Consider the following 16,055-nt stretch of genomic DNA (forward strand, 5'->3'; position numbering starts at 1 on the left):
GACCACAATAGAAGTGGCCAGATGACACTTTTCCCTTGTTGGTCCATTTACTTCTCAGACCTGCTCAGAAAGGTGATGCCTAACTGCCTCAACTGCCTTCCCTTGCTTTAGGAGGAGGCAAAGTGTAACATAACAGGAACCAAAACTTTTTTTTTTTTGACAGATGTTGTTAACCAGTAAGAATTTTCTCTGATTCATACAGACAAAACAAAATACATTATGTCAATACATGCTCAATGTCTAGACCAAAACACATTTAATATTTACTTCTCTTTTTCCCAAGGGGTATAACCACAACAATATCCTTTTGGTCACTCTCCATATGTCAGTGAATTAAAGCTATAACATTTATTTTAGTTAAAAGTATCCAAAAAGGGGCTTCCCTGGTGGCGCAGTGGTTGAGAGTCTGCCTGCCGATGCAGGGGACACGGGTTCATGCCCCGGTCCGGGAGGATCCCACATGCCGCGGAGCGGCTGGGCCCATGAGCCATGGCCGCTGAGCCTGCGCGTCCGGAGCCTGTCCTCCGCAATGGGAGAGGCCAGAACAGTGAGAGGCCCGCGTACCGCAAAAAAAAAAAAAAAAAAAAAAAAAAGTATCCATAGATCCACTGAGGTTTAGTAAGAGTTTAATTTAGGGAAAAACTGGTCCTAAAAGGAAATGGCAGGTCACAAAACTATTGGCATAAACTCACTTGTACATTTGTTTATGCAATTGCTATGTGTGGATGGTCCACTATGTACCAAATATTGAGGCCAGTGGGAAACTAAGACATAGTCTTTGCCCTCAAGGAGCTTATTCTCTTCAGATGAGAGACCAATTAGTATGGCCTGGGGAGGGACTTACTGGAGGTAAGCACAGGGGCCTCTGGGAGCTGGCAAGGGGCATCTAAGCCAGACTGTGGCTTGGGTATATGTTGCATAAAACTTCCTGAGGACCCCATAAAAACTGGGGGGAATGATTTTTACTTTAAAAGAGAACTTACTCTAAAATAATTATTCTATTTTGAAACCTAGAGTCTGAAGAGTAATTATCCATCCAAATTTGAAGACCCTATAATAGTTCCTGTTCAAGAATTTGCATGGGATCAATATCTACAGGAGAAAAAAAGGGTAAAGGATATTTGGGGTGTGGAAAATGAGCCAAGTTTTGCCTGATTTATTTACATATGCATTGGTTTGGAAAAACTGAAGCAGTAATTTTGATACAACTAGACTTTATTTCTCTAAATTATGTACTTTTCCTAAATTATTTCAGTCATTTCACCAAGCTGATTTTAAGAAAGAGTCAAACATTTACAGAATTTTCTTTTGGAAAGCGTGTGATAAAGGTAAGTTTTAAACTCTCAGTGCTGCTATTTACTCCTGCCGATGGCTACCCCTCTTTCCCGGCATATCACTTATTCATACTTCCTGTGACACCCGGGCACTCAGGTTACTGTGGCCTGGCACTCTTTTTGGCCCTAACTCTGGAAGGTTTCAGTGGTGTCCAGCACAGATATAGCAGGGGAGCATGTAGGGTTGCCTAGGGGAGCTCTGATGGTAGGCGCCAGCTTCCCACAGGGTAGCTGTGTCCTAATGGAAGCTTCCTTCTCTGCATTCTCCCCCCTAACAGTACCCTTGGAGAACTCCAGACCCTAAGGCTGGCAGAGCTCATCCAGGGATGGCAGATTGGTTTCCTCTTGGGTGCCATCCCTGATTAACTGGTAGTGCTGCCTGGAACATGTGGCATCCTGGCTCAGATACGGCTCACATTGGGGGGCAGACTAGAATGGGTACGCCTCCTGCTTGTCACCCTTGGCCCAGTCCTGTGGAGAGTCCCAGTCCTGGCTTCCCTGCCCAGCCCAATCTCTCAGTGGCTGAGGAGATCCCATTTCCCCTGACCGGAGCAGTTTTGATTGTCCTGTGCTAGATTGCACAAGGATGTCCTGTGATTTACCATGCAGATAGTGCTGCTTTACTTCACTCTCTGCTCAGTCACATGAACGGTGCAAGACTGAGTCAAGAATACCATATGTTAAGTCTCATACCATTTTCACAGCCACAGTACATTTTCATTATATAATTCAAACAGAACCGTAACAAACACTTACCTATGGTGCTTATTATATGCCAGGCACTATTCTAATGACTTCTATAAATATTAACTCTAATCATTACAACAACTAGGGTGACCAGTGGTCCTGGTTTGCCTGGATCTGAGGGGTTTGCTGGAACGCATGAATTTCAGTGCTAAAGCTGGGACGGTCCTAGGCAAACCCAGACAGTTGGGCACCCTAACGTAAAACAATATGTTTTTCTTAATTTTTATCACCAAACTTCCTAAACTGCCTATCGTATCGTGCTCTCCACCTACAGGAGAGCCATGATTTCATGCTTCGTGGTTTGCACCCATTCCTCTTCCATATTCCCACCATACTCTGAAAGACTGGTGTGGATTCCATTCTGCAGTTTCTGACCCTTGTCAGCCTGGGTTGCTAACCTTGAGCTGTTTTCTGTTCTCTTCCTTCTGCTTTTCTCATGGGGCCTGAATGAGGCTTCCTAGGTCATCAATGCTGCTTCTTCCCACATATCCTTAACTCCTGTCTTTCCTTTCTTCCCTCCCCCTCCCTCACCTCCTGGATGCTTGCCACCTTAACCTCTTCTTCCTCTTCAGGCCAGCTTTTTGTTCTCCTTTCACATAAGCATTGTCTTATGTTATACATAGTGCTTCTTAGCACATTTGAGGTTAGTGTGCACTGGCCTCAGTGCTTCAGTATAATGTAATGCCAACCATGAAGGATGGCTTCAGAGCCTTTGGGAAGGCCCTTTTTCCCCCTCCAAAAAAAGGCAACATCATACATCTTAGTGCTGGAAAGCCCTAGAAAACATCGGGTCCAGCCTGCTATCTTGAGGCAGGCGATGAGGGCTCCTCATGTATAGAAGACACCCAGACAAGGCACGTAATTTTCAGCCTCCGAATAAAGTGTACCGGCTACTGCATTTCTCCTACCAGGCTAGATAAAATATCCACAATTAAACTTTCCCTCCCCTTTTTAAAGTTTTGTGTCCTGTAAAATGTGAGAACCCTGATGAATTTCAACATTCCAGGGAGTACTGACCCATAGGCTCGGCGATTGACAGTTCAGCATGAACAAGTTTAGGAAGTGAGGAATCTGACGCGAGCTCCTCCTGAGAGAAGAGCGGGTAATGGAGCACACTGGCAGCTGAAGGCAAACCGTTCCCCAAACCGGCATTTCTCCAAGTGCAGTCTCCAGACCAGCCGCAGCAGCAGCGTCCCATGGGATGTTGTTAGAAATGCAGATTCTCAGGCCCCATCCCAGAATCAGAAACTTGGGGTGGGGCTCAGGAATCTGTAATTCTGACTGCCCACTAAAATTGGAGAACAGCTGTCCCAGATGATGCATGGCTTTGCCAGGACTGGCACCGGTCATAATCAACCAGATCTACTCAGAGGCCACATTACTCAGTGGCCACACACTGAGGTTTAGGAGGTTGGCTGGCAGTGCTGTATGGATGAAAACACCAATGCACTTCATTCTTAGGGGCTTAGGGCTTAAAAGTGTTAAGGAGGGACTTCCCTGGTGGTCCAGTGGTTAAGACTCCACACTTCCCACTGCAGGGGGCGCAGGTTTGATCCCTGGTCGGGGAACTAAGATCCCGCATGCTGCGCAGCCAAAAAATAAATAAAGTACTTGAGTTTAAAAAAAAAAAATTGTTATGAAAGGTGAGTTCTCTTCCTCACGGCCCCTGGCGTGCCCCGCAAACTGCTGCTGGCCCTCAGGAGGCATTTCCTCACCTGGTCTGATTTCCCTCCATCAAAAAAGCGTTCTTTCCATCCTTCCCACTGAAAACCATGTCTTATTTAGGACCCCTAACCAACTATGCATACAGTAAAATGTGCTTCAGAAATGAAGCTAAAAGACTGCATTTTGTTTTCAAATTAATATAACAAGTATGCTATGCACACAGACTTTTATTACCAGATTACCATCTATTTTCTAAGATCGTACCATTTTAAAGATCACTGTTAGGTCATTCTTTGATTTCAACACCGTCAGAGTCTTGAAAATGTTCTTAAATTCCCTTTGAAAACAAAATTCTGAAAGATGGCAAAAAATATATTTTTTAAAGATTCAGTCCTAGGGTTGATTCAAGCTCTGGCTTGGGGGTTTAGCTAAGTTCCCCCCATCCCTACCCCCACCCCCCACTACATTTTTTTGGTCCTTTTCTTTTACAGGAACTTAAGAATGAAATCTGGGAATATTCTTCCTATGTGATGTGTTTTATTAATGATCAGCTCCTGGGTGATGCACTTGATCTTCAGAAATGGGCCCACAAAGTATGGGATATAGTTGATTTTAAGCCTCCTGCACTTTATGAAGCACTTACTGTGGATTATTCTGCCAAATTCTTAAGAGACACGAAGGCAAGTTGCACTAATTTTTTAAAGGAAAATAGTAGAATCTTTGAGCATTTACATGGATTGACCATTAATTACTGATAACCTAGCAAAGGGAATATAAAAGAGTAAGAGACTAGGTTAAGTTCTCAATGACCTAATGATCCAGTTGCAAAGGATTCATGGCAGGGTTTGGCTTGGTGGTGTGTAAAGCAAGCCTATCTCACAGCAGGCAAATGGCACTAGGAGAAGATCATCCCTGTTCAAACATTTCTACTCCCCGCTAGAAGCTTATATGCATTAATTATCATCTATTAAAAAATATTAAGACCTTCCCCCTCAGAGAAGGTCAAGCCTACCTTCATTCACCTTTAGCATGAAATATTTTAATTAATACTTTCTAACACCTAAGTGACAGCTACTGCACTAGAGAATGGCAAGTTTGAGAAGGTGATGTTTTAAAGCATGACACATAGTTGGCAAGAGCAGGACTAGACAAGCTATGGCACTGGGGAGGTTTCCAATGGCAGAGGACAGTTAGGACGTGTGAGGTCCAGAGAGCAAGAGACAGCCATCAGGGTGGAATGGCAATACAGGTAAAAGTATGTAATTTTGCTCAGAAACCTTGTAGCCAACAGCTACCACATGCTGAAAATTATTTCATGCCCATGGTGGCCTGTGCCTACATAAAGACCCAGTGCTAGGATCTGAGTTGTGCAAAGGCAAAGACCTTGTCTCGTTCACCCTTGTTCAACCACTGCCTTGAACAGAATCTGAAACACTGGAGGTGCTCAGTGAATATTTTGTTGAATAAACAATGCACTTGGAAAATGCTTGAAACTCTAGGGTGTGGGGAGGAAGTTAACATTCATAGCAGTTCATTCCCAAAGGGACAGGAGTCTAGAAGTACATGGTGTACTCTGGGAATGGCAGGGGACAGCAGGGAGGCCAGAATTAGTAGGAAATGACACTGGGAAAATGAGAATCAGTCAGGATTCTTGGTGCCAACAGTACCAAGCTGTTGTCACTAACTTGAGGAGAAAAAGTATGTATTAAAAGGATATTGGTAACCTCACAATTGACAGGAAAGCTGGAGAACCAGCTTTGGAAAGCAGGCAGGAACCAAGGGAGACCTGGTAGCAGGAAAACAAGGCCAGGGTCACGCCCCAGGAATGTGCAGCCAGGATGCTGCCATGGCTGCCCAATGGCCCTAATGCTGCCTTCACCGAGCATAACTTCTCAGCTCTCCTTGGGTCTTCGTCACTTCCTAGACATCTAAGGCCCCGGGCAGGAGCACCTGGCTAGTCAAGCCCAGGTTATATGCCCACACCCTGGCTCACACGTAGCGGGGAAAGAGAGGAGGTTCTCCAGAGGCTGGTGCAACCTTGTGAGGAGTTTCTCAAATAGGAAAGGTGCTTAGATGTTTAAAAAAAACAAACAACAAACCCCAAAACCAGATCTACTAGAGAAAGGTTGAACTTACTGTCCACTCTTAACCAGTCAGTTAGATTTCATCCAGAAGGAAGCAAGCCAACAGAACTTTTCATAAAGAGTATGACATCATCTTCTTTGGTGTTTCGGAAGAAATTTTAGGGCTGTGACCAAACAGGGTACAGTGGGGAAAGCTTGGTGGCAGGGTGGCCATTTGGAAATCTGCTATAGTAGTGTGAGTTAGAAATAATGACAGTCTGAATTAATTAGTGGCAGTAAGGAGAGAGGACCCAGATTCTGGAGAAAATCCTTGGATTTTTTGCAGAGGCTAGATTTTTTGTGCTGAGTAAAACTCAGGGACCTGTTTACTTCTGGTTTGGAACGATATAGCAGACAATTAGGTTTGGCTGCTAGGTGACATTATCTTGTGTCACAGTCACTTACTCTCTTTTCATTAGAATTTTTAGAATTATCTACTCTTGACAACCACATAAAGATAATATATTGATGCCCAGGAAAGTTTAATGATGTCTGAATGGACTCACTCACTTCAGAAATCAATTATGACTTGCAATATGTCCTTTTTCCTCCTAAACCTATGAAGTTTACTATATTATGCCTCTTATTCTAAAGTTATAATATTCTTTTATACTTAAGAACTTGTACTACAGAAGCTTAGAGGCACAAACAATTAATTATAATAAGTATGGATGTAATACTTCATTCCTGGATGCCAGATATTACAATACTATTTCAGTCTTTTAATTAAAAAAAAAAAGCTTAGAGCGACCTAAAATAATGATAGTGATACAACGAAAAGTGATTTCTTTTATGCCCCCTAGATTCTTAAGAAATAGGGCAGGGCAAATTATGTACTTGTTAAATCAGGCAGCATTTTTATATACCAGAATGGTGCCTAAGGGTTGAAATGTATTCCATTAGATGTGTTCTGCTCCCTGAATGAATGCTACTGTGATGGACAACAGTGTTTTCACTTTGGATGCCTCTTTGAGGGCTAGACAAGGGCTCACAAATGTTAGTTGTCTCCACCAGAAAGTATCTCAATTGAAAACAAGAGCTGGGGGCATCTGGGAGTATGAGGTCATGAATGAAATAACTCAAAAGCACAGCATCCTCTCTTTCCTACCCCTGGTATGGTACCTCCTATTCATATAGTGGCCTTATTTTCCTGCTCAGAAAGACTATGGCCTGGCTCTGCTAAGCTAATCTGTGCAGTCTCTGAAAATCCAGAACACACAGTAACCAAATCCATGGACTCATGTTGGATCTTTTCCCAGAATTACTCAGGAAAGAAAAGAATTCCCAGTCTGCTGCTTTTTTCCAGAGGGAATGACCAGTGTTCCTTTCCACACCCAGTTTGTGATGCAGTGGGTATCTAGGCCATGTGCTCTCAGTCTTGTGTGATAGGTTAATGTGATTCAGAGCTTTACCACTTAAGAGTTTTAAAAAGATGTTATTTAGGAAGTAAAATTTTGGTATAATGAAACAAACATCCTTAAGTCATTCTTTTAATTTTGCTGTTACATTATCTACTGTTAATGCTGTCAGTCATCTTATCACTGAAAACATTATTCTATTATATTTTTGGTCATTTCTAAAACTTTCTGCTAAAACACTGACCTGCATTACCTTCTTCTCTCTAATTTTAATAGCATGATTTTGTGTTCCTGGACATTTCTATTGATTTTTATCCAATCGGAAGATTGATTTTTGAGGTAAGAGGTTTTTGGTTGTTGTTTTTTAATAAGTTGGGGGAGTGAGAATCTCTGTCAAAATGTTAAGTTTTTAATCTATGAAACCTTTTCTCTTTATTTTTAGCTATATTGTGATACATGTCCCAAAACATGTAAAAATTTTCAGATCCTGTGCACAGGAAAAGCAGGGTTTTCCCAAAGTGGCATCAGGCTACATTACACAGGTTCCATTTTTCATCGAGTGGTACGGAATGGTTGGATACAAGGAGGAGGTGAGTTTAAAAGCTTAAATACAACTTAGTTGCAACATTAAATCAAAATGTCCAAACTTTTATCTGCCTTTGTGAAATTCATATAGAATTAGATATATTTAATATTAGATGTTATATATATATTTAAAGGATGTTTTATATAGCCAAATGATGAATTAAGATATTCATACTCTTTTAAAAAATTCCCTAATTATTAAAATAAACAAATCTAAAGTGTGTTACCAGGAATATTCCAGGTTAAAAAGTAACACAAGCAAGTAGGATAGAGCAGAAGCAAGAAGAACTACAATCCTGCAGCCTGTGGAACAAAAACCACATTCACAGAAAGACAGACAAAATGAAAAGGCAGAGGACTATGTACCAGATGAAGGAACAAGATAAAACCCCAGAAAAACAACTAAATGAAGTGGAGATAGGCAACCTTCCAGAAAAAGAATTCAGAATAATGATAGTGAAGATGATCCAGCACCTCAGAAAAAGAATGGAGGCAAAGATCGAGAAGGTGAAAGAAATGTTTAACAAAGACCTGACCTCGAAGAATTAAAGAACAAACAAACAGAGATGAACAATACAGTAACGGAAATGAAAAATACACTAGAAGGAATCAGTAGCAGAATAACTGAGGCAGAAGAACAGGTAAGTGACCTGGAAGACAGAATGGTGTATTTCACTGCCGTGAAACAGAATAAAGTTTTAAAAAAGAATGAAAAGAAATGAAGACCAAGAGACCCCTGGGACAACATTAAACGCAACAACATTCACATTATAGGGGGTCCCAGAAGGAGAAGAGAGAGAGAAAGGACCTGAGAAAATATGTGAAGAGATTATAGTCGAAAACTTCACTAACATGGGAAAGGACATAGCCACCTAAGTCCAGGAAGTACAGAGAGTCCCAGGTGAATAAACCCAAGGAGAAACAAGCCAGGACACACAGGAATCAAATTGACAAAAATTAAAGACAAAGAAAAATTATTAAAAGCAGCAAGGGAAAAATGACAACATACAAGGGGACTCCCATAAGGTTAACAGCTGATTTCTCAGCAGAAACTCTACAAGCCAGAAGGGAGTGGCATGATATATTTAAAGTGATGAAAGGGAAGAACCTACAACAAGATTACTCTACATAGCAAAGATCTCATTCAGATTTGAAGGAGAAATTAAAAGCTTTACAGACAAGCAGAAGTTAAGAGAATTCAGCACCACCAAACCAGCTCTGCAACAAATGCTAAAGGAACTTCTCTAAGTAGGAAACACAAGAGAAGAAAAGGACCTACAAAAACAAACCCAAAACAATTAAGAAAACAGTAATAGGAACATACATATTGATAATTACCTTAAATGTGAATGGATTAAATGCTCCAACCAAAAGACACAGGCTTGCTGAATGGATACAAAAACAAGACCTGTATATACGCTGTCTACAAGAGACCCACTTCAGACCTAGGGACATATACAGATTGAAAGTGAGGGGATGGAAAAAGATATTCCATGCAAATGGAAATCAAAAGAAAGCTGGAGTAGCAATACTCATATCAGATAAAATACACTTTAAAGAATGTTACAAGAGACAAGGAAGGACACTACATAATGATCAAGGGATCAATCCAAGAAGAAGATACAATTATAAATATATATGCACCCAACATAGGAGCACCTCAATATATAAGGCAAATGCTAACAGCTTTAAAAGAGGAAATCAACAGTAAAACAATAATAGTGGGGGACTTTAACACCTCACTTACACCAATGGACAGATCATCCAGACAGAAAATTAATAAGGAAACACAAGCTTTAAATGACACAATAGACCAGATAGATTTAATTGATATTTATAGGACATTCCATCCGAAAACAGCAGATTACGCTTTCTTCTCAAGTGCACACGGAACATTCTCCAGGATAGATCACATCTTGGGTCACAAATCAAGCCTCAGTAAATTTAAGAAAACTGAAATCTTATCAAGCATCTTTTCCAACCACAACGCTATGAGATTAGAAATCAATTACAGGGAAAAAAATGTAAAAAACACAAACACATGGAGGCTAAACAATACGTTACTAAATAACCAAGAGATCACTGAAGAAATCAAAGAGGAAATCAAAAAATACCTAGAGACAAATGACAATGAAAACGTGATGATCCAAAACCTATGGGATGCAGCAAAAGCAGTTCTAAGACAGAAGTTTATAGCGATGCAATCCTACCTCAAGAAACAAGAAAAATCTCAAATAAACAATCTAACCTTACACCTAAAGGAACTAGAGAAAGAAGAACAAACAAAACCCAAAGTTAGTAGAAGGAAAGAAATCATAAAGATCAGAGCAGAAATAAATGAAACAGAAACAAAGAAAACAATAGCAAAGATCAATAAAACTAAAAGCTGGTTGAGAAGATAAACAAAATTGATACACCTTCAGCCAGACTCATCAAGAAAAAGAGGGAGAGGACTCAAATCAGTAAAATTAGAAATGAAAAAGGAGAAGTTACAGTGGACACCACAGAAATACAAAGCATCATAAGAGACTACTACAAACAACTCTATGCCAATAAAATGGACAACCTGGAAGGAATGGACAAATTCTTAGAAAAGTATACCCTTCCAAGACTGAACCAGGAAGAAATAGAAAATACGAACAGACCAATCACAAGTAATTAAATTGAAACTGTGATTAAAAATCTTCCAACAAACGAAAAGTCCAGGACCAGATGGCATCACAGGTGAATTCTATCAAACATTTAGAGAAGAGCTAACACCCATCCTTCTCAAACTTTTCCAAAAAACTGCAGAGGAAGGAACACTCCCAAACTCATTCTACGAGGCCACCATCACCCTGATACCAAAACCAGACAAAGATACTACAAAAGAAGAAAATTACAGAATAATATCACTGATAAATACAGATGCAAAACTCCTCAGCAAAATACTAGCAAACAGAATCCAACAGCACATTAAAAGGATCATACGTCGTGATCAAGGGATCAAGGGATTTATCTCAGGGATGCAAGGATTCTTCAATATATGCAAATCAATCAATGTAATACACCATATTAACAAATTGAAGAATAAAAACCATATGATCATCTCAATAGATGCAGAAAAAGCTTTTGTCAAAATTCAACACCCACTTATGATAAAAACTCTCCAGAAAGTGGGCATAGAGGGAGCCTACCTCAACGTAATAAAGGCCATATATGACAAACCCACAGCAAACATCATTCTCAATGGTGAAAAACTGAAAGCATTTCCCCTAAGATCAGGAACAAGACAAGGATGTCCACTCTCACCAATAATATTCAACATAGTTTTGGAAGTCCAGCCACAGCAATCAGAGAAGAAAAAGAAATAAAAGGAATACAAATTGGAAAAGAAGAAGTAAAACTGTCACTGTTTGCAGATGCCATGATACTATACATAAAGAATCCTAAAGATGCCACCAGAAAACTACTAGAGCTAATCAATGAATTTGGTAAAGTTGCAGGATATAAAATTAATGCACAGAAATCTCTTGCATTCCTATACACTAACAATGAAAGATCAGAAGGAGAAATTGAGGAAACAATCCCATTCACCATTGCAACAAAAAGAATAAAATACCGAGGAATAAACCTACCTAAGGAGGTAAAAGACCTGTACTCAGAAAACTATAAGACACTAATGAAAGAAATCAAAGATGACACAAACAGATGGAGAGATATACCATGCTCTTGGATTGGAAGAATCAATATTGTGAAAATGACTATACTACACAAAGCAATCTACAGATTCAATGCAATCCCTGTCAAATTACCAATGGCATTTTTTTACAGAACTAGAACAAAAAACCTTAAAATTTGTATGGAAACACAAAAGACCCCAAATAGCCAAAGCAATCTTGAGGAAAAAAAAGGGAGCTGGAGGGATCAGACTCCCTGACTTCAGACTATACTACAAAGCTACAGTAATCAAGACAATATGGCACTGGCACAAAAACAGAAATATAGATCAATGGAACAGGATAGAAAGCCCAGAGATAAACCCACACACCTATGGTCAACTAATCTATGACAAAAGAGTCAAGGATATACAATGGAGAAAAGACAGTCTCTTCAATAAGTGGTGCTGGGAAAACTGGACAGCTACATGTAAAAGAATGAAATTAGAACACTCCCTAACACCATACACAAAAATAAACTCCAAATGGATTACAGACTGAAATATAAAACTGGACACTACAAAACTCTTAGAGGAAAACATAGGAAGAACACTCTTTGACATAAATCACAGCAAGATCTTTTTTGACCCACCTCCTAGAGAAATGGAAATAAAAACAAAAATAAACAAGTGGGACCTAATGAAACTTCAAAGCTTCTGCACAGCAAAGGAAACCATAAACAAGACCAAAAGACAACCCTCAGAATGGGAGAAAATATTTGCAAATGAATCCACGGACAAAGGATTAATCTCCAAAATATATAAACAGCTCATTGAGCTCAATATTAAAAAAACAAACAACCCAGTCAAAAAATGGGCAGAATACCTAAATAGACATTTCTCCAAAGAGGACATACAGATGGCCAAGAGGCACATGAAAAGCTGCTCAACATCACTAATTATTAGAGAAATGCAAATCAAAACTGCAATGAGGTATTACCTCACACTGGTTAGAATGGACATCATCAGAAAATCTACAAACAACAAGCGCTGGAGAGGGTGTGGAGAAAAGGGAACCCTCTTGCACTGTTGGTGGGAAATGTAAATTGATACAGCCACTATGGAGAACAGTATGGAGGTTCCTTAAAAAACTAAAAATAGAATTACCATATGACCCAGCAATCCCACTCCTGGGCATATACCCAGAGAAAACCATAATTCAAAAAGACACATGCACCCAAGTGTTCACTGCAGCACTGTTTACAATAGGCAGGTAATGGAAGCAACCTAAATGCCCATCGACAAATGAATGGATAAAGATGTGGTACATATATACAATGGAATATTACTCAGCCATAAAAAGGAACGAAATTTGGTCATTTGTAGAGACACTGATGGACCTAGAGACCGTCATACAGAGTGACGTCAGAAAGAGAAAAAGAAGTATCATATATTAAGCCATAGAATCTAGAAAAATGGTACAGATGAACAGTTTGCAAGGCAGAAATAGACACAGATGTAGAGAACAAATGTATCGACACCAAGGAGGGGAAAGCGGGGAGGCGGGGGTTGTGGTGGGATGAATTGGGAGATTGGGATTGATATATATGCACTAATATGTATAAAACAGATAACTAATAAGAACCTGCTGTATTAAAAAAAATTCAAAAATTAAGAAAAAAGTAGGATAACATTTTTTAAACCGAAAGATAATTTTAAATGCTCACCTAAAAAAAAAGGTGTATGTAGAAAATAGAGTGCTTTTAAGAAACATACTAAAGTTGGGAATTTGAAAACAGAATGAAAGAAAAACAGCTTATTTCTCACCAAAGATGTTACACTGTTACAACTGAAGTAAGACCTAAAGCATTTTGGTCTCCATCTTTGCTTTCTATTCAGGTCAGTCCTTTGGCTTTACACAGACTAGGTGCCTGATTAGCAGCACAAAATTAAATTTTGGAGGCTTTTTAGGAGATGTCCCATAGGGAGCAATCAGGCAGCAATTTAAAATTAATTGGCTTAGTGTGGAAGGCGATTTGCTTGAACTTGATGAAATATGCAGGGGCTTAAATTAATAATGTTTCATTATTTTTCTATAATCTGGAACATTCTGAGGCTGATAAGGAGGAAAATGTAGATTTAATCCAAGTATCTTGTATGCAAATCAACTGTTTTTTCCTCAGCTTCTCTAAAATGAGATATCACCAATACTGTTTTCTAACCTTATTATTTTTCACTTTATATAGTATTCATCTTCATATGTCAATATACATAAACACATAAAATGTTTAGGGTCTGCCTAATTTTTCATCACAGTGCTATGCCAATTTAATTAATTTCCCACTGGTGAACATTTAGACTGTTGTCCAATTTTTGTTAGTATAAAACAATCCTCAAGAGGGCCCATATCGGGACTTCCCTGGTGGCGCAGTGGTTAAGAATCTGCCTGCCGATGCCAGGGACATGAGTTTGAGCCCTGGTCCAGGAAGATCCCACATGACGTGGAGCAACTAAGCCCGTGCACCACAACTACTGAGCCTGTGCTCTAGAGCCCGCGAGACACAACTACTGAGCCCGCACACCACAACTACTGAAGCCCACGTGCCTAGAGCCTGTGCTCCGCAACAAGAGAAGCCACTGCAATGAGAAGCCCGTGCACCGCAGTGAAGAGTAGCCCCTGCTTACCACAGCTAGAGAAAGCCTGAAGCAGCTAGAGAGCCCGAAGCAACTAGAGAAAGCCCGAAGCAGCAACAAAGACCCAACGCAGTCAAAAAAAAAAAAAAATCAATTTAAAAAAATAATAAAAAAAAGAGAGGGCCCATATCAGTGTCTTCTGATACTTAGTTCAGTGTTGACTCTGATGTGTTGGGCTTCCGGATGCTGTGTTCTTCTTTGTTTTGCTTTTGGCTAGACCTCCCTTCACCACTGTGAGTCCCAGAGCAAAATTTGGGGAAAGTAGGCCATGTTACTTGTCTATTTATTTGAAGTAAAATTTCCAAATAGTAAGTGTATAGGTCTCAGGTCATGGTTTCAGATCACAAGGCAGTGATGTTTAAGGACAATTTGGAAAAGAAATTCTGGTTACTAAATTCAAATCCAAACTGATACATACAAGTTGTACCACGCTGGATAAGGCACTTGTCATCTCTGAATAAGTTTCTTAATCATAATTATAATATCACAGGTTGTGGTGAGGATTCAATGACATGGAATATTGAAAGTGCCAAGCTTTTTAAGTATTCTCTTCCTTCAGATGTCAGATTCCCACAGGGCTGTGAGTAGAATTTCGGAGTACAGGAGCTAAGTGTGGTTTGGTGTTGTGCCTTAGGATGCTTCCAGGCACTATTGCTCACCCTTTGGGACCAACAGGCCCTACACAGCCTTCCTTCTCCCCCCAACCCTATCTCATCTTCTGACCTCTCCCTCTTGCTCACTCTGCTCCACACATTCGGCTCCTTGCTGTTCCTTAGCACATCAAGCATATGTGTGCCCTGAGGTCTTTTGTTGTTTCTTTTGCCTGTGAGATATCTACACCCAGCTATTCCTCCATGTATGCCTGATCTGTTTCTGATTTTTGCTAAGAGTTTATCTCAGCAGGGAATACATGACCACCCTATTCAAAAGCTGCCACCTTCCTCTTCATATACCTCTCCTCACCCCCTTCTCTGCTACTCTCTTATCCCCTTACCCAGCTTTATTTTTCTTCCTAGCACTTTTCACCACTGGACATACTATTAATATTTCTTTGTTAACTGATTTATTGTCTGTTTCTTTTCACTAGAATATAAGTTCCACGTGGGCAGAGATTTTTATCTATTTTGTTCAATGTTATATCCTCAGGTTGGAGAACAGTGCCTGGCATATAGTAGATGCTTTTTAAGAATTTGTTAAAAGAATGAATGAACGAATGAACAGATAAACAGGAAATATACATTCTGTTCATTTCTGAAGTATGAAGTTAATGAAGATATCAAGTTATTAAGCCACTTTGGCAGTTATTAAGCCTCTTTGTGGCTCCCATAGGCCTACTGCCTTTAGAAGGATCTCTTGAGATATAGTTTAATACATTTTATCATCATCATGGTCATCAGAATGATGGTAAAGATGATAATGAGAGGATACATTCCATAAGTGTGTGATGCTGCACAATAATAATGGCCACTAATGAAGGAGCATGACACTCTGCCAGGCACCACACCATGTGCTACATGACTGCCTTTAACCCTCAGAACTACTTGGGAGGCACTTCTCATTATCCCTGTCTATATAGATGAGGAAACAGTTTTGGAAAACGTAACCAACATCAAGATTGAAATCAAAATCATCTGACTTTGAAGTTTACTTTTAACCACTATTCTGCATTGCTGAATTTGTTGTCAGACGTATAGAAATAATATTAGATATCCAAAGCTGAATTCAAGGGGGTGGGTTATGGACACAAAAAATATTAAATACTGATTGAAATGGTGTCAATATAAAATATTCACCTGGGAGATCTAAAGCAAAGGGCAAGAGTAATGGCAGGTGTTGGAGACAGAGGGCAAGGGAGTGTCACTGGTGTTTACATAAGTTAGCAGGGGAAGGGAATCACCTGGGCAGATTTGCC

The 16,055-nt window shown here is 39.9% G+C and overlaps 1 protein-coding gene and 1 long non-coding RNA gene across 4 annotated transcripts in view; one reads left to right on the forward strand and one right to left on the reverse strand.

Annotated features, from left to right (window-relative positions):
* Positions 1–16,055, forward strand: part of PPIL6 (peptidylprolyl isomerase like 6) — a 34,619-nt gene that overhangs the window by 2,183 nt on the left and 16,381 nt on the right. For 2 of the 3 annotated variants that reach the window (XM_082634141.1, XM_082634142.1), the window contains exons 2-5: positions 1,015–1,110; positions 4,238–4,426; positions 7,504–7,566; positions 7,670–7,817. In XM_082634141.1, coding sequence (XP_082490267.1) covers positions 1,015–1,110; positions 4,238–4,426; positions 7,504–7,566; positions 7,670–7,817 — 496 coding nt within the window. Of the gene's footprint in view, positions 1–1,014; positions 1,111–1,273; positions 1,329–4,237; positions 4,427–7,503; positions 7,567–7,669; positions 7,818–16,055 lie in introns of those variants that run through there. The other variant, XM_082634143.1, reaches the window with a different exon arrangement.
* LOC309811429 overlaps positions 1–16,055 on the reverse strand; it is a 40,769-nt gene that overhangs the window by 1,994 nt on the left and 22,720 nt on the right. The gene's annotated exons all lie outside the window — the stretch shown is intronic.

This window comes from Mesoplodon mirus, assembly GCF_964341445.2.
Source record: "Mesoplodon mirus genome assembly, chromosome: 10".
In the NCBI taxonomy this organism is placed as follows: Eukaryota; Metazoa; Chordata; class Mammalia; order Artiodactyla; family Ziphiidae; genus Mesoplodon; species Mesoplodon mirus.